Raw genomic sequence first — 18,953 nt, 5'->3', positions numbered from 1 at the left:
CATATATGTGTATGAAGGAGTCTGTTTTTCTATACAGCTTATGTTTGTGTGTGTCTCAACAGCTCTGGGACATGACTCCAGTGGTCTCCTGAGAGTCATCGTTGACAGGGAGCAACATGGAGCTCCATCCACCTATCAGGGTAGAGCTTACAGCCTGGTGGCTGTCATCCTGAGAGGAAGAGGGAATGTCAACAAGAACAACCACCACCACAACAACAGCTAAACAACTTACAACAGCAGAGCAACATCCACAGAACCTAGAAACACCAGGCCTTTCTTGCCTGTCCTCGTCCCTCTTGGTGACTAAACGTGAAAAGCTTTACACTGGCTGCATAAATAATTCCCTATATTGTTTGGTTTGTTATTATATTTATGACAATAGTTTTGTAGTAAAGGGAACTCAGTTTACCTACTGAACATCAAATACAGCTAGGTGGGCAAATATAAAGCTTATATTGAAGTGCCTTCCTCTTATTTTCTTATAGCTTTCCCTCCAGTTAACAGAAAGAATGAACCAATAGTCCTAAAACAAATTGAAGCACGAAATGTACCTGGGTTGTGAATACCAGTTAGATGGAATACTCTAATATATTCATGAAACTACAGAAGGTCCCAAAGTTGACCTTATAAGGCTCATTGGTTTGACTCTTTGTTTTTAACATTGTTGCAGTCTGCAGAGGGCAAAATACCACTGTTCCTAGGTGGATCATGTTTCAGTTGGTGTCAGGAGGGTCATAGCCTAATGTATGGGAATTAAGCTCTTACCCTACGAGCTACGAATCCTGCTTGTTTCCTGTTGTACCTGATAATTAATTGCAACCACCTGGTGTCCAAGGTCTAAATCAGTCCCTGATTATAGGGGAGCAATGAGGTCCAGAGGTGAATTTGAGGATACTACTGTATAGCTTCTATGCTCTCTGAAAGTCATCACACATACACACACAGCTGGTGAACAAGTCTACATGTGGTATCTCACTGTCAGGTAATGGTTGACCGCCACAGATGTAGAGGACTTGGAGAAAGAAATGTTTTTCTTTTGTTTATTTTTTTATGAATACTGTATTACAAACTGAAGTTCTAGTTTAGGCTTGCCAATTGAAATTGTAAATCATAAAGAACATGTTCATTACTTTACTTTATTGTAGAGTTATTTAAATGTCACTTACTATACTTTTGACTTCGGTAGTGGACTTAGGGTGGCAAAATTCCAGAAACATTCAGTAAATTCCCTGGTTTTCCAGAAATAGTGGTTGGTCGTTGGATACCGGATTTCCTGCCTATTCCGGGAATCTTCCAACCGGAATTTCGGGAAAACCAGGGAATTTATTGAAAGTTCCAGAAATGTTGCAGCCTTACTTAAACATGATTCACTACTTGTAGTCTCTTCTATGTTATTTGCACTTCAGTTGTTACGGTTCAATTTCTCAGAGAACAAAATCATAACAAAGCACTTTTTATTGTCCAATACATACACTTACAATATGTTGTCTACAGACTCAAATGACACAGGGTTGTAGGCTGACAATATTTATTTTCCGTTGAGGTGAGGGGTATACCAGACTGGTGATCAGTTGTTAGTGGATGTGTGTGTCAAATGTATTTGTGTTATGATGAGTTTATTTATTCCTGTGTGTGTGTTACTGTAGCCTCCAAGATAGACATCTCTCATGTAATACACACACCATCAAGGTCATTATCATTGACTGATAGTGTGGCTATGAATCAGGACTTTTGTGTTTTTTACGCTTTAACATTCTCAAAGTATATTGATGGTTATGATAGGTGTCATATCCTGGATATAACTACAGTTGTTCAAGTTAAGTTCATGCACATGATTTGTTTTCTAGGCAGAGCCACTATTGTAAAACCACAACAACCTGTCTGCATGTTTATATTTGTGTTATGCAACCATAATTAGCCATGATACTTTTTCATGAATACTAGCATGTTGATTAATCAGTCACACATATCTTGGGCCAAAGCTAATACATATCTACTGGTGGAGAATGGCTGTATGGGGCTCTAATGCTATTTACTGTAGTAGTCAATCACTGACTTGAGAATTATACTATTCCTATCCGTTTCCTCATTTAATGACCTCTGTACAGTTATCATTGTTGGGAGGCAAAAAAGGTATGAGTTCCATGTTGATTCATAAGCCAAGACTGATTTATAATATCTGAATGACTGCTGATATGATTTGAAATATGTTTTTCGTGTTATGTTTTTATGTAACCTGGATACCAGTTTCTTTCTCGGCTTTCATCAGCATGTTATCATTGGCAACACTAGTGTTACTAAATGGATGAACTGTCAGTCTGTCACCTAGGCATACCGATTTTATGTGATGCAGTATGATTCTCACAGGTTGGTGCTGTACTGTGTGTGTGTAACCCAGGGGGGTTTATCACAAAGCAGGATCTGGAATCAGAAAATCAAGAGCTATAGTATATCTGTTTATCAAAGCAAGGTAGCTAACTCCTTAATCCTGCTCTGTGCCATTTCCCTCCGGTCTTAATGTGCAGTTTGTCCAAGCAGCAGATTATTGGAGATTTTCTAGTCGTTAAGAATATCATTCCTACATGTCTCATCCTAAAGCTGATCTGGGTACAGGTCATCTGAGTAGAGATGTGTGCTCTTATCATTCTATCATTTTATTTCCCCTTGTTGTACTGCAGCTGATGTACTCATGTTTGTATTTCATAAAATGTATATGAGGTGACAAAGACAGGATGTCTCTTCATGTGAATGCCTAGTATTCATGTAGAGATTCAGCTGAATTCTTCATTTAAAACAAGTTGTTCAGCTCATCAGCTCTCTCTATTGTTCAATCTGTCAATAAATCACGCTTTGTCCAGAAAGTCAATGCAAGGTTATTCAAACAGCAATCACAATGAGTTACAAATCGTCAAAGTTATTTGCTGACTAGATGTTTGGAGAGAAAAAACAATAGTATTGGAGCTAAAGTTTTACTGTAGTCCTCTAACAGAAAAATACAAAACATAAAGAATTGTATTTTTCATCTAATCTAAGAGTGTCGGTTATTTTCTATTTTATTTATTTAACCTTTATTTAACTAGGCAAGTCCGTTAATAACAAATTCTTATTTATGACGGCCTACCCCGGCCAAACCCAGATGACGCTGGGCCAATTGTGCGCCGCCCAAGGGACTCCCATTCACAGCCGGTTGTGATACAGCCTGGAATCGAGCCAGGGTCTGTAGTGATGCCTCTAGCACTGAGATGCAGTGCCTTATGGGGCGGCAGGGTAGCCTAGTGGTTAGAGTGTTGGACTAGTAACCAGAAGGTTGCAAGTTCAAACCCCCGAGCTGACAAATCTGTCGTTCTGCCACTAGGCCGTCATTGAAAATAAGAATTTGTTCTTAACTGACTTGCCTGGTTAAATAAAGGTAAAAAAATAATTATACCGTTTATAATATATTATAAGTTTATTTTTTAAAATCTGTATGAAAAATGTAGTGCTATAAATTGAACATTCTCAAAGGCATTTACTTTAGCCCCAGTGTACCTCATCAGTGATTGGTTCAGTAGCTGCAACAGTATGATAGGTCAACAAGTTTGGTGTTTATATTGATGTGGATATTTCTTAGCAATAACAATGGGGAGCATCAATTGGAGGTTTTCAACTGTGCAAATTCAAAGTGTTTGGGGCGGTGGGAGGGCCAGTAACACCCGTTTGTCTGAGCCAGGGGTGATGCCATTGACAACTGCTCCTGTTTTGAGTTTGGGAGTAGAGGATCTGACCTGCGACTTTAACACAAGCGCATTGAGTTCCTCACAGGCTTTCCTATATAGTTGAAGTAGTTACCAAAGCCATTGCTTACACCCTCCACGATACCCTGTGCTCTTTCTCTGTGAAGCCCTTAGCCAACAGCTTCTCCTGCTCCTGGAGATTGCTATCTATCGCTGTCTCCAACTTCTGTTGCTTCTCCTTCGCCTCCTGGCCCATCTCAGCCTAGAATCACAGAGGAACAACACAATACAGACATCCTGGTTATGTATTTACAAGCGGCATCTTCTTAAACACCTCCCTCAGTTACTACAATCTGTGGTTATAGTAACATTAAATACATACAATTTTATTTTAGGAGACATGGTATACTATAGGTTTCCAGTGTCCATCCATACCTCAAGCTGACGGATGCCCTCTCCCCCTCTCCTGGATAAGTTTCTCTAATTGTTGCTGTTTCTCTGCCTCCACCTTCACTTCTGTTCAGCCAGGGCACTCTTGCTCCTCTTTGTCAGAAAAGACAGTAGCCAATGGCTATTTCTCGAGTGCAAACTGTTATTATTATTAATCTGAAAACTATTTGAACACCAAATTGTGGCCGTTATCTGAGATTAAAGTAAGAAGAACGTCAAGCCACAAAGGCATGAATTAGGTTTCCAGATGTGAGTCAATTACAGACTACTACTACTTACTTACATAAACAGATAAAAAATATATTCAAAACAATTTCTTCATAAACTGATATGCATTTTACATACAACTTCAGATATTGGTCAAATATTTTCTAATTATAATGAGCTCCAAAGGTATTGGTACAGTGACACATTTGTTGTTGTTTTGGCTCTCTACTCCAACACGTTGTATTTTAAATGATACAGTGACTATGATTTTAAAGTGCAGACTGAGATTTTATTTGAGGGTAAATTACAGCACTTTGTGTACATAGTTCCCCCATTTTAGGGGACCAAAAGTATTTAGGGAAGACATAGCATGACTCACTCACTACATCAAGCTTGTGACTCAGCAAATGTATCCAACACATTTGTAGTTTGTTTTGGTTGTGTTTCAGATTATTTTCTGTCCAGTAGAATGTAATTGTATGTAATTTTGGTGTCACTTATTGTAAATAAGAATTGGGTATGTTTCTAAACTTCAACATTAATGTGGATGCTACCATGATTACATATAATCCTGAATGAATCGTGAATAATGAGGAGTGAGAAAAATGCAACCTCCCTGTAATTGTAGTGGTGTGAGTGTTTAGCGTGTCATGGGAGTATGCTATTTGTGCATTTAACTTTCTCACTCATCATTAAGGATTACCCCTAATCATGGTAGCATCCACATTGATGTAGAAGTGTTTAGAAACATTTTATTTCAGCTCATGAAACATGGGACCAACACTTTGTGTTGCGTTTAATATTTGTGTTTAGTATATATGTGACTGACCGCCTTGATTCGGTCTTATGTAGCAAATTTTAAATGTTTTTTTTTTTTTACATTGGATAAAAGCAGACACACACACTGCATTTGAGGAACAATTGGAAAGTAATTCTGATTTGAAAGTTGATAAACTTGTGACTTCACTTTTGAGAAAATGGCCTTGTATTTTTTGGTACTTCAATAAAAATATTGAACCTTTATTTAATTAGGCAAGTCAGTTAAGAACAAATCTTTTTTTACAATTATGGCCTAGCAGAAGACAAAAGGCCTCCAGCGGGGATGGGGATTTTTTTTATTTAAATGAATACAAAAATATATATAGGAGAGCTCTTGTCTACACCCATTCAGCATCGTTCACACCCTCTTAAAGTTTTAGCCTCACCCATGTCTTTAACAGTTGATCCGAGCGTTCTATCTATAAGCACCAAAGCTAACTGGTTTACTATTTAACTTCATATGGAGGAACAGGGTTGGGGAGTAACGGATTACATGTAATATTGAAATCAAATACTTTTGAAAAACTAGATTACTTCGAGGATTCCTTTTAAATTCATTAAGGATGTTTGCGAAAAAAATATTTGAAACTTCTGTTGTTTTCTCAATGACATTCAAATTAGCATTTAAAAAAAGCGTAAATTTTAATTTGTTCCACCTGAGCGAGTCTGACCACAAGTCAGAGACCCCTATGATAACACATGATGGATCGCTGGAAAAGAGCAGGAATAGGTTTATGTAGGCTAAAATCCAAGCTGTGTCTTCCAATGGTGCGACTGCTGTCGGCATCCAAAGATGATCCAACTTGAATAAACGCTTGGAGGTAAAGATGACAGCAGTGGTGTAGTCTATGGCGATACGGATATCACTTATTATTGATATCTACATAGCGCATTGATGTGAATCACACTGCTGCTCTCTCATTTAGCTATTTGCGCCTTACGAATTGTGGTTGGACACATGCTCAAACTTGCACACTTTTGATAGGCTTTAAGGGGCAATATGTAGTTGCTACATCCATTTTTGAACATATATCCATATCCATGGATTCTTGAAGAATATAACTTATAAATGCCTCATGAGCTTAGTTCAACTGTCACACTCCATGAGAACCCAAAATATAAGCGGTTTTTATTCCAATGTTTGTAAACATTGTAAATGTAAACAAACACTGTATAGCCTCAAAATGATTAAAACAATACTTTTTATATCATGGATGGTCAGTCCTTGCATCCATAGCTGTCTATTAATTTGAGAGTGGTTACATTTCTCCGGGCCCATCCCTCAGCAAAACAGAGGCGGGCTTTCATTTTGTTATTGTTTCATTTGTGGATGTTCCCTTTAAACAGCTGCATATTATCAAGATATCAAAGTGTCACCAACAAAAAGGTAAACAATAGGCCTATAGCAAATGCAGCATATGGCATTCATTTTTCACATGTAAATAGCACTTTCAGGCGTGCTCAAAGCATGCCATTCTATGAGCACAGCGTTTATTTTTCAACTCGAATCAATGAGACATTTAAACTAGAAGTAACTGAATGTAGAAGATTACGTTACTGAGTTTGGGTAATCCAAAAGTTACGTTACTGATTACAATTTTGCACAAAACTATTTAGGAAATAATGATTGCATTTGGAATATAATCCCTCATTTAATTTTCAAAACAGAATCGTGGTCTAGAATTCTTACTCAAATGCAACTTTGATGTGGGTAAGATCCCTATTAAGCTTGCTAACTTTCATAAACAAGTACTTCTAACTTGGAACCTCATGTACAACAATTTCCCCCACATATACAACAAGTCTGTTTTTCCAGAACAGGGTTGACAACAATATTATCTGGGTTAAAACATCGAATAACGATGGACAACTATATGATTATCCAGAAATCATGAGAACACACAATGTTACATTCACTCCTGAGGAGTTTCAAATAGTTGTTAGAGCTGTCCCTAAAAAGGTGCTATTCTTCTTTTAGGAGAACAGTACTCCAAGTGCCACTGTTGAGGATTTTGTAGCCTCAATACAGCTAGAAGGAGTTGACATTTTAAACTATAAATGTAATAACATGTACAGTGGGGCAAAAAAGTATTTAGTCAGCCACCAATTGTGCAAGTTCTCCCACTTAAAAAGATGAGAGAGGCCTGTAATTTTCATCATAGGTACACTTGAACTATGACAGACAAAATGAGAAGAAAAAAAATCCAGAAAACCACATGGTAGGATTTTTAATGAATTTATTTTCAAATTATGGTGGAAAATAAGTATTTGGTCAATAACAAACGTTTATCTCAATACTTTGTTATATACCCTTTGTTGGCAATGACAGAGGTCAAACGTTTTCTGTAAGTCTTCACAAGGTTTTCACACACTGTTGCTGGTATTTTGGCCCATTCCTCCATGCAGATCTCCTCTAGAGCAGTGATGTTTTGGGGCTGTTGCTGGGTAACACAGACTTTCAACTCCCTCCAAAGATTTTCTATGGGGTTGAGATCTGGCTAGGCCACTCCAGGACCTTGAAATGCTTCTTACGAAGCCACTCCTTCGTTGCCTGGGCGGTGTGTTTGGGATCATTGTCATGCTGAAAGACCCTGCCACGTTTCATCTTCAATGCCCTTGCTGATGGAAGGAGGTTTTCACTCAAAATCTCACAATACATGGCCCCATTCATTCTTTCCTTTACACGGATCAGTCGTCCTGGTCCCTTTGCAGAAAAACAGCCCCAAAGCATGATCTTTCCACCCCCATGCTTCACAGTAGGTATGGTGTTCTTTGGATGCAACTCAGCATTCTTTGTCCTCCAAACACGACAAGTTGAGTTTTTACCAAAAAGTCCTATATATTGGTTTCATCTGACCATATGACATTCTCCCAATCTTCTTCTGGATCATCCAAATGCTCTCTAGCAAACTTCAGACGGGCCTGGACATGTACTGGCTTAAGCAGGGGGACACGTCTGGCACTGCAGGATTTGAGTCCCTGGCGGCGTAGTGTGTTACTGATGGTAGGCTTTGTTACTTTGGTCCCAGCTCTCTGCAGGTCATTCACTAGGTCCCCCCGTGTGGTTCTGGGATTTTTGCTCACCGTTCTTGTGATCATTTTGACCCCACGGGGTGAGATCTTGCGTGGAGCCCCAGATCGAGGGAGATTATCAGTGGTCTTGTATGTCTTCCATTTCCTAATAATTGCTCCCACAGTTGATTTCTTCAAACCAAGCTGCTTACCTATTGCAGATTCAGTCTTCCCAGCCTGGTGCAGGTCTACAATTTTGTTTCTGGTGTCTTTTGACAGCTCGTTGGTCTTGGCCATAGTGGAGTTTGGAGTGTGACTGTTTGAGGTTGTGGACAGGTGTATTTTATACTGATAACAAGTTCAAACAGGTGCCATTAATACAGGTAACGAGTGGAGGACAGAGGAGCCTCTTAAAGAAGAAATTACAGGTCTGTGAGAGCCAGAAATCTTGCTTGTTTGTAGGTGACCAAATACTTATTTTCCACCATCATTTGCAAATAAATTCATTAAAAGTCCCACAATGTGATTTTCTGGATTTTTCCCCCTCATTTTGTCTGTCATAGTTGAAGTGTACCTATGATGAAAATTACAGGCCTCTCACATCTTTTTAAGTGTGAGAACTTGCACAATTGGTGGCTGACAATAGTTTTCTTATATACAGTTGGGCAAAAAAGTATCAAGATGTTACTATTCCCTCTGCTAGAATATACTGGAATATAGCCCTATGACAAGTAAACTGGAACAAAGTATCGTTGTCTGGCAAATATTGCATATCTAATAAGATGAAGTATCATACAAACTCATTCATAGAATCTAACCTGTAAAGACCTTTATTATACACAGATTCAAAATAGCTATCGATTACAGATGTGTATTTTGTGGTTGTGACCCAGTGACTCAACCATTTATTTTGGGACTGTTCTTATGTCAGAAGATTTTGGAGTGAGAAGATTTTATTTTAAAATAAACTACTATTAATGTTAATTTGAAAGACTGATATTATGTTTTATTTTGATCTAAACGATATGGACGATTTAACTTTCATTGTGAATTTGTTTAGTTTTCATGGCAGATTCTTTATCCATAAAATAAAGTGGGCGGAGAAGATAATTTAATTATCACTTTGAAATTATCTTTAACTTCTTAGGGCTGAGATCGCTAACGGGATCGATATGACAACAACCAGTGAAAGTGCAGGGCGCCAAATTCAAAACAGAAATCCCATAATTAAGATTCTTCAAACATAGAAGCATTTCACACCATTTTAAAGATACACTTCTTGTTAATCCCACCACAGTGTCCGATTTCAAATAGGCTTTACGGCGAAAGCACCACAAACGATTATGTTAGGTCAGAGCCAAGTCACAGAAAAACACAGCCATTTTTCCAGCCAAAGAGAGGAGTCACAAAAATCAGAAAATCAGATGACACTCACAGGACTTCATGTTACACAATACATGTATGTTTTTTTCGATAAAGTTCATATTTATATATATTTTTAAATCGCAGTATACATTGGCGCGTTATGTTCAGTAGTTCCAAAAATTTCCGGTGATTTTGCAGAGAGCCACCTCAATTTACAGAAATTCTCATAATAAATGATGAAAATACAAGTGTTATGCATGGAACTTTAGATACACTTCTTCTTAATGCAACCGCTGTCAGATTTCAAAAAAGCTTTTTGGAAAAAGAAAACCATGCAATAATCTTGAGTACGGCGCTCAGAGACCAAACAAGCCAAAAATATATCTGCCATATTGTGCAGTCAACAGAAGTCAGGAATATTAGAAATATTCACTTACCTTTGATGATCTTCATCAGAATGCAGGAATCCCAGTTCCACAATAAATATTTGTTTCGTTCGATAATGTCCATCATTTATGTCCAAATAGCTACTTTTGTTAGCGCGTTTGTAAACAGATCCAAACTCACGATGCACGTTCACTAGGAGCAGACAAAATGTCAAAAAGTTCCGTTACAGTCTGTAGAAACATGTCAAACAATGTATAGAATCAATCTTTAGGATGTTAACATTAATCTTCAATAATGTTCCAACCGGAGAATTCCTTTGTCTGTAGAAAAGCAATGGAACGCGAGCTACCTCTCACGTGAACGAGCATCACGAGCTTGTGGCCCTCTGCAAGACCTCTGACTCAAAGAGCCCTTATGAGTCTCTCCTTTACAGTAGAAGCCCCAAACAAGTTTCTAAAGACTGTTGACATCTAGTGGAAGCCTTAGGAAGAGCAACATGACCAATATCCCACTATATCTTCAATAGGGAATGAGTTGAAAAACGACCAACCTCAGATTTCCCACTTCCTGGTTGGATTTTTGCCTGCCATATGAGTGCTGTTATACTCACAGACATCATTCAAACAGTTTTAGAAACTTCAGAGTGTTTATCCAAATATAATATGCATATTTTAGCAAATGGGACTGTGTAGCAGGTAGATTATTCTGGGCACCTTATTCATCCAAGCTACTCAATACTGCCCCCAGCCATAAGAAGTTTTAACTCTCTTTTGCTCTCTCTCTTTCTCTGCAGTAGCGCAAACGAAAAGGGAGGCTTCTGAGCGGGAGTCAAGCCATGGAGGAGTAGCTGGTAGTCCAGGAGAAGTTGAGAGCGGACCAACAGAGGACGTACAAGGAGAATATGAACCAGCTGATGGAGAGGAAGAACAGAGAAGGTAGAAATGTCGTAGCAGAGCATGACAGAGTTCTACAGGCCAGACTCAAGGTAAAAACTTTGAGAACACTTTCAAACTAAAGTAACTGTAGAAGTAAGATCAACTGTGTCTGTCCGTGATGTGTACATTGCATTTGTCAGGCATATACTGTTTGTGGTGTGTATGTGATTTACTGTATATACAGTGTGTCTGTGACATTGTGTTTGTCATTTCAGGAGCAGAATGACCCTTTCCAGCAAGGGTTTGATGACAGACGACACCAAATGCAAAGAGAGATGCTCTTAAGGGCGCAAATGCACAAGAGGAAGAGAATAGGCCTTAATTTATGAGCAAGGCTCTGGATAAGGGAACAATTCCCAAAGTAGGAGGAATGGCCTTAAATTGGCTGTCAAAGTTGTCCTGATGAAGGTTCTTGAGATTGATTTTTATCAACATTTATTGGTTAATTATTGACTTACTTACTTTAAATTAAGCACTCCATTTAAGGTTTCATTTCATGTTAGCTTAAAGAACACCCCCCCCCCCCCCCCAAAAAAAAAAATATACACACACACACACCTACCTATGTTTTATAAGTAATTTACATGACAAAAATCAAGCTTTTAGAAGGCATGCTGAAAATATACGATTTAAATATTTATTGGTGCCTTTTATTATTTACTTGAAGCTGATTAACTGTCTTTAATGCACTGGACATTCTACACTAGAGTGTGTACAGTGGTATGTTAATTAAAAGCTCAATAGCCTTGGCTTTATTTGTGCTCTTAATAATAAAACACATTTCTGCTCACAGGTCCTGGTTTGATTAACAAGGATAAAATAATTTTAAAGAAAGTATGTCAAAGTACTAAACCACATAAAACAAGACAAACAACATGTAGCTTTAAGAACAGTATCTCAATGATTCTCTGGACAAGTCAAATATAAAGACTGACTGTTTGTTCTGGTTGTACAGTAAACTAATAATAACAGAATACAAAACAGTTGTAATGACACTTACCGCTGACAACAGCCAGAAGCACCTTTGAACATGAGCCCTTGTTAAACCCTGATGAAAACCTTTGTGTATATGACCAATAAAATTTGATTTAGTTAAAATGCTGTGGATGGTTGGTATACACTGCTAAATCTGAGTAAAGCATGATTTATTCATCCATCAACCTAAACCAGCTGCCTGGCTAGAGCACATTCTGAAATCGAAGGTCCAGTTTCCATAGAAGTTCTGACGTAATCACTATGTACTGTATTAGTACTGAACTGTACGTAGTATGCAACATTCAAGCTAATGGAAAAGCCTTTGTAGAATAATTTGAGGGAAGCAGTATGGTGCAAAACGTTATGAAGCATCAAATGACACCAAACTAGAGGTCTTCACGGATCCCCCTGTACCCGAATTCCTGATACCCGATCCAGGACCCGAACGGGTCTGGGTTGGATCTAATGTTAACTGACTTGTCCAGAATGACCCATAGAGACCTGAACTCGACTGCTGCAGTAGAGAGAGAAATGGTATAATTTATTCACGAGACTGGCGCATGTAGCTTGTTGTTGGCCAATCATAAGTAATCAAAGCGGTAATAGGCTACAGTCATAGAGCCTCCGCGTGGGGCAAAAGTTAGGAGATACCTAATCAATAGAAGATTGAATTAAAATGGAATTAAGTTAAAAGGAGAAGGATAGGCTACAACGACGAAGAGCCCACAGGTAGGCTGCTACTTTATATTCTGAATGGAGCAGTGGAGGCTGCTTAGGGGAGAACGGCCAACTTCATAATGATGGCCGGAACAGACAGTGGCGGTTCTGGCCACTGTCTGACTCCCAACAATTTTGGACCCCCTTGTGGCCCCCCTAAATGTGGAGTATGAAAATTTTTGCTATCGTTCTTTTTTTACATCCATTATTAGACAGTGGCAACGATGCTGATTATGAACATGGTCTTTTGCCTGCTAATGCCTGCAATGCAGTGAAGAAAACGATGACAACAATAACATCTAATGTAACTGGCCCCTCTAACAGTACAACTGGCCCCAGCTTGGCCCCCCCCCAGTTGAAATGGTCTAGAACCGCCACTGGGAACAGAGCATGGAATGGCATCAAACATCTGGAAACCATGTGTTCAGTGGCGGATTTAGGCATAGGCGATATGGCCAGCATCTTGCCGGCGGCGGCCGCACAATTTTATTTTAATAATAATAATAATAATCCGAATGGGGACATTTGCGCGAATGGTTTTCTATCGCTCATTTGCACGGCACGTCAATGATATCATGTCACCGTGTGGGAGTGGGTGCCCTGATTCTAGTTTGTGAGCTAGGCAGGCAACTGCCTGGGAAGGTTTCACACTCAGAAGTACAAGATGGGGAGGGGGCGGAGGTAGGTTGACTTCAGGTCTCCCTACTGGAAGCCCGAGATAGGGGGAGCAGGGGAATCTATCAAATAGCACACCTCTAACTTTGTACAGTACTAATACAACTAGTTGTGCAATTTAGTTTGTGTGTTTATTGTTTGAAGTGCAATAATCAGGTTCTCTTCTTTCTAAGTGTGTTATTCTATGTGTAAAATAGGATGTGCAATTTTGTTTTATTTGTGTTTTTGGTTTGCAATAGGGTAATAATTCAATTTTATTTTCTATTAATATTTATATACTACAATTGGTTTCTATTCGTCTTTGATATTCATGAGTCTTATTTTTGTATATTTATAGTTAAACGTTAGGATTATTTATTTGTGGTGTTCCAAATGAAAAAAAATGTGTTTGTGCAGAATGGTGCTTTTTTGGGGGGGGGGGGGTGGGGGAGGCATGCCTAGGAAGCCACACAAGCTAGAACCACCGCTGCATGTGTTTGATACCATTCCACTCCAGTCATTACCACGAGCCTGTTCTCCCCTAATAAGGTGCCACCAACCTCCTGTGGAATGGAGGCATTGTTGTTTGTAAATGTGTAGGAAGAGAAAGTGCCACCAACCTCCTGTGGACTGGAGGCATTGTTGTTTGTAAATGTGTAGGACGAGAAAGTGCATGCAGCCTCAATTAGCCTAGCTATCTTCTCCCGGTTTGGTGCAGTCAAGAAAGGTACTACGTAATCATATTGGATGATAAATAACCTAGCAATGGCAGCTATTATTCTACTACAGCGCGAGTTGGCTTGGTTGGTTGCGGTTTCTCTCTCCCTCCTCCCCACGTCACTCGCTCACACTCACAGCAGACTACACACACAGCACGGCCCCTGCTATGGCGTCACCTCTCTCTACCTCCCCTTTTTGTCAGCTCCAGTTAATAAAGTAGCTTAAAAATGGAACTTTCTGCTGCTTGTCTTACTCGGAACGGACTGGGTCTGGATCGGACCAGGTCTATACGGAACGGGTCTAGTTGTACTGAACGGGCTTCTATATATATATATATATATATATATTTTTTTTTACAAATTTATGCATTTCAGGTCTGGATGGGAAAACCCCAGGTCCATTTCAGAATGACCAGTGAAGGCCTCTACCCCAAACATGAGCCACTGAAATGCTCTGTGTGGCTACACTTTGATCTTAGCAATAGCAATCAATTTACAGATCATCATCATAAATAGAAAATGGTTGTAAAAATATTACCGCTATGTCCGCTTTATACAGTGCATATCTATAATGAGGAGTGTTTGTCAACGGACACATGGGCTTGAGGGTCTGTCTGTTCATAACCTTTTGACCGCTGTAGGAGAGGTCAAGGTTTGAACTTGTGTGCGAGCTGCTCCAATATTGCCTGCAGCTTCTCCTCATCGGCCGGAGAGGACCTGGTTAAAGCCAGCGGAAGGTGTGTGGGCACCGCCATTCGGTCTGGGGCATTATGGGGAAAAAAAATAGAGGAGCAGATGTAAGAGATAGCAGGACGGTATCTGAACAGCTAGGATGCATCTATCAGGGAGGCATTTCTAAGCAAAAATACCCCCTCTTCCTGTTCCACCCTCAACACTCTCCATCCCTGTGTCTCACCCTGGAAGAAGAGTCCACTGGGCTGGTTAGAGGCCACTGCTGAGACAGCCAGCCACACCACCGTGTCGGCCCCCATGGACTCCGTACGCAGCTTGTTCTTCATCTTAGCATGGAAGTCAGGCATTGACAACTGGACAGCTACGGGGAACAGAGACACAGATACATTAGCAAGTCAACACAGATGCAGGGAGTTTTTTTCAACACAGAACAATCATCTAGAAATACTTGTACTGATGAATATTTGTCTAGATTTCTGACTTTAGATGTTAGTAAGTGTTAGTACCTGGAGTATCAGCCCAGCCAGGGTGCATTGATGAGAAATGGATCTCTTTATGCTGGGACGCCCATCTCTCGGTCAGTATCACCTGTTGTCTCTGTCACCACAACACACAGCACATCACTTTCACAGAGAATATAACAGAACTGTAACATAATTCTTTACTGATTTATTTTGCAGTCATAGGCTAGGTAATGCATTTGCTCAGGGGAGAGTGGGTAGTAGAGATGCACAATGTCCTAACTTTATTCTGAGCGTAGGCCATAGTGCCGTCGAATGTCCCCTTCTCAGACTGCAGGTCGTCTACTTTCATCTTCTGGACCAGCATGCCCCCTGAAGACACTGTGATCTGGAGGAGAGGGGTGATTATCATCATGACGATATGGGCTGTTGGACTGCTAGACAGGTGGAAAATGTCCTTTTGTTGTTTTTGTAATATGTAATAGATTCCTTTGATGCATTTGTTCAGACACACTGGGCCCTCTGCTGGCCAATTAGACATTAATACAGGCACAAACAGAACTAATGGAGGAAAGGCCATACAAGAGCCACTTTTCAAACTTTTCTCATTTCATTGATTGGGCCAATGTCATCTGTCTATGGCAGGACATTACTCACCACTCGTGGGTCCTGTGCCTGTTTCAGGGCTGGTATCAACGCTGTGGTTAGGATGAAGGTACCTAACCAAGTGAACAGTAATGACGAGGAAGAACATTGTGAGAAAACATATCAACCTATATAAGTAAGTGGTGTGCATTGTTTCCAATGAGACGTGACTACTGCCCTTGGGTTGATCTTACTTACCGAGAGTGTTAGTAGCAAAGTTCTTCTCTACACCTTCCTCTGTCAGCTCTTTCTGGTTTACCATACACCCTGCATTGTTGATCTGGGGGAGAAAGAATCATAATTAATAAACTTATAATTAATTAAATGAATCTAATCACTCATGTTGAATCATACCCAATCACTCCTATTGAATCATTCATATATCATCCTATTCAAACTAGCAGCCCATCAACTCTTTAATCTATTCAATGGACTAACCCATGTGTGGGGCTTGGAGATGATTCACCCACCTAACAGATACCTTACCAGTACATGAATGCTGTTGCTTTTTGAGAAGCTCTCTGCAAACTCCCACACTTGTCTTGCACTGGACATGTCAACGATGTGAACATGGACATTCTGCACAGACAAGGAAACATAGAACCACATTAAGTCTGATTCTGAACTATTACGCTGGCAGTTGGAAAGATTGATTACAGTATTCAAATTTGATCACAAAGAAGCCAAACATGGAATTTTGTGAGTGTGACCCGGGGACTTGAGTATAGACACAGCAGTGTTACTTTTCTACCAAACCAGAGGCGTAACAACCCCCAGACATGACTGTGCAGGAACTATCAAACCATCCTCTGTTTCTGTTTGACTAAGTGCTTGTCCACATTAATCAGTCTAAGCAAGGCAGGAAGCAGATAATCTCATCTGTAAATCACCTCAACTTCCACCCACCTGGGTATAACAGACCCTTATCATTGTTAGATTAGCCTAGCTAATCTGTGCAGCACCTAACTCATGATGACCCCATGAATATGCCACATCGTGACCCCATGAACAAAGCTGTTCACAATTGACTCAATGGCTTGCTCTTCATCCCTCACCAGACAGTTGCTGGGCATGAATAAACATGTGTGGTGTTTCTTTCTGTACGGATTCTTTCTTTGTGTCATTCAGTCCTCGTTACCTGGTTTTTACTATGTTCCACCAGCTCCTCCTTCGCCTCCTGTGCCCGTTCCTTGTTACGACACACCAGGTGGACAATCCCTCCTGCAATAAAACCACAATTTTATATCAAAAACTGGGTAAACTATAGTGACCTCAAAGAACCCCTTCACACAACTAATGATCAGCCACCTGAGGAGTTGAACACCATATTGTCCTCATGATTGGTCTGTGAGTGTCTATATAAACCTCTATGAGACCTCACCTTGAGGTTAGTTGCATCTGGCCCACCTACTAGCACTCACTCATAAATCTACTGTTAATCATCAACTAACAATGGTCAACAGTTATATTACAGATTAGTGGTGTACATTTCCAGGTGAAAACCATATTCATTGTTGTTTTAAACACTCATAAGACATTCACTTTGCCTTACCTCTTTTGGCTATTTCATGGGCTGTAGCTTTTCCAATGCCGCTGTTGGCCCCAGTGATTACAAAAGACCTGCCACTCAGGTTCACGTCCAGGTCCCCAGTATTAAACTGCTTAGCTGCTGCTTCATATCCGCTTCTATTGAACAAAAGAAAAAGACATCAACATACGGTTAATGGTGATTAAGGAACTGAGATAAAATAAAGCAAACACATGTTTAAAAAGGCAAAGTAACGGCAGTTATATTGAGGTTGTCAGTACAGTAATTGTATGACTACTAACTAACAAATACATGGATTCTTTGGTAACATCAATATGTAACTATGAAGGCATGTGCGCGTGTTAGTCACTCAAACCTCTAAAATGTCAACCTTCTATTCATGTGCAACACTAGCTATCAAAAACCGATACTCACTTTGTGTATTCTTGAAGTCCTTTAACGAACCAAACGGCGTTTCTGTAAAACGACATCTTTAGGTAGCTAGCTAGTTAGCTGGATAATTATTTTTAAGTGGAGTTATATAGCTACTTCAACTTTGCATAACACTAGACAAAACACGCCTCTTTTTACGTTTCATAAGAATGACTCGTTACGTCGTCCAATGCGGGTGGGGCAAACACAGTCACATGGGGTAACGCAAACCTCCGTCTTTAGTTAAATACAGCTAAAACAACTGTGTAAATACTGGTAAGTGTTTAATGAATAGTAAACTGTGTAGCGGACCTAGAACCAAGAAGAACCCAGAACAAATCTAATTATTACCTAACTTATAAAATGGCTGCTGCTATATTTATCGTTATAAGTAATATTCCTTTCTAAAAAGTTCAGTTGTCAGGATGGCCGAGTGGTCTAAGGCGCCAGACTCAAGGTTCAACCTTCCATAGTAATGGGGTTTCTGGTCTCCGAATGGAGGCGTGGGTTCAAATCCCACTTCTGACAATACTTTTTTTTTCAGGGATAAAACTAGTAAAATTCAGCAACCAACGACAATTTATAAGTGCCATATAATGTTGATTTTAAACTAAGCTCAACCACTGACAATTCATACATCATACCAAATAAAATGTTATTATACAACTCAAGTTATTATAATATATTATTTATTTATTTCCAGTGTATATGTTATATATATATATATATAAATATATATATATATATGTTTGCAATATCACTAGTAGTACGTTATTTAGCTAACGGTAGCTATTTAGATTCGCTAACAAAAAGCTAGATAGATTCGCTAACAAAAAGGAAATGGTTAGCTAGCGATATCGTAAGGTTCACGTTTTTTGTCTGTGAAAAGTTTCTGTAGCCATCATAAAAATTATCTAAAAAAAAATGACAATCACCGATCGTTGAATGAATAGATGCTCTGTTTTCTTTCACTTATTATAGTTGTCAGGATGGCCGAGCGGTCTAAGGCGCCAGACTCAAGGTGAAAATCCTTCCTGGAAAGGGGTATTCTGGTCTCTTCATGGAGGCGTGGGTTCGAATCCCACTTCTGACAATGTTTTTGGACCTTTCATTCTTAAAATAGGCTAGTATATCTTATTGTGATAGTTACAAGACTATGTCAATTGTAAAGTGGATGATATTTCAAAGCTTGATATCAGGGCATGTCAACAGGGGTTATTCAGCAGACTGCTTTAGGCTAT

General features: G+C 39.5%; 2 protein-coding genes and 2 non-coding genes across 6 annotated transcripts in view; 3 read left to right on the top strand and 1 right to left on the bottom strand.

The window, feature by feature from the left end:
* The window catches only part of LOC139402124 (WD repeat and FYVE domain-containing protein 2), a 44,716-nt gene extending 33,038 nt beyond the window's left edge, over positions 1 to 11,678 (top strand). The window contains exons 11-12 of one of the 3 annotated variants that reach the window (XR_011633234.1): positions 10,747 to 10,938; positions 11,104 to 11,678. Coding sequence is in view for 1 of the 3 variants with exons in the window: in XM_071146200.1 (XP_071002301.1) it covers positions 63 to 92 (30 nt within the window). In the remaining 2 variants the exon portion in view is untranslated. Of the gene's footprint in view, positions 1 to 62; positions 3,025 to 10,746; positions 10,939 to 11,103 lie in introns of those variants that run through there. The other 2 variants (XR_011633233.1, XM_071146200.1) reach the window with 2 other exon arrangements.
* LOC139402144 (dehydrogenase/reductase SDR family member 12-like) lies at positions 11,505 to 17,884 on the bottom strand. Its single transcript, XM_071146228.1, has 10 exons — positions 17,716 to 17,884; positions 17,305 to 17,438; positions 16,891 to 16,973; positions 16,239 to 16,331; positions 15,951 to 16,032; positions 15,765 to 15,826; positions 15,391 to 15,495; positions 15,153 to 15,243; positions 14,870 to 15,007; positions 11,505 to 14,713 (listed from the first exon to the last, which is right to left on the bottom strand). The coding sequence occupies exons 1-10, from the start codon at positions 17,769 to 17,771 to the stop codon at positions 14,601 to 14,603; spliced, it is 957 nt and encodes a 318-aa protein (XP_071002329.1). The 5' UTR covers positions 17,772 to 17,884; the 3' UTR covers positions 11,505 to 14,600.
* A 247-nt stretch (positions 17,885 to 18,131) lies between these two features.
* Positions 18,132 to 18,240, top strand: trnal-caa (transfer RNA leucine (anticodon CAA)). Its single transcript has 2 exons — positions 18,132 to 18,169; positions 18,195 to 18,240. It is a non-coding gene; the product is annotated as a tRNA-Leu (tRNA).
* Positions 18,241 to 18,695: 455 nt separating this feature from the next.
* On the top strand, positions 18,696 to 18,805 carry trnal-caa (transfer RNA leucine (anticodon CAA)). The gene is made up of 2 exons: positions 18,696 to 18,733; positions 18,760 to 18,805. It is a non-coding gene; the product is annotated as a tRNA-Leu (tRNA).
* Positions 18,806 to 18,953: the final 148 nt, after the last annotated feature.

Source organism: Oncorhynchus clarkii, chromosome 3 (genome assembly GCF_045791955.1).
Source record: "Oncorhynchus clarkii lewisi isolate Uvic-CL-2024 chromosome 3, UVic_Ocla_1.0, whole genome shotgun sequence".
Taxonomy (NCBI): domain Eukaryota; kingdom Metazoa; phylum Chordata; class Actinopteri; order Salmoniformes; family Salmonidae; genus Oncorhynchus; species Oncorhynchus clarkii.
Note: the sequence above shows the minus strand (reverse complement) of the source record. Positions and strands in the feature narration are given on the sequence as shown.

Bases quoted from the DNA above. Each gene is read 5' to 3' on its own strand.
- LOC139402144 (XM_071146228.1), bottom strand. From the start codon at position 17,771: ATGTCGTTTTACAGAAACGCCGTTTGGTTCGTTAAAGGACTTCAAGAA. The intron at 17,439-17,715 runs GTGAGTATCGGT...TTTGTTCAATAG, and splicing joins GGACTTCAAGAATACACAAA to AAGCGGATATGAAGCAGCAG. The intron at 14,714-14,869 runs GTGAGACACAGG...ATAATGCCCCAG, and splicing joins CAGTGGACTCTTCTTCCAGG to ACCGAATGGCGGTGCCCACA.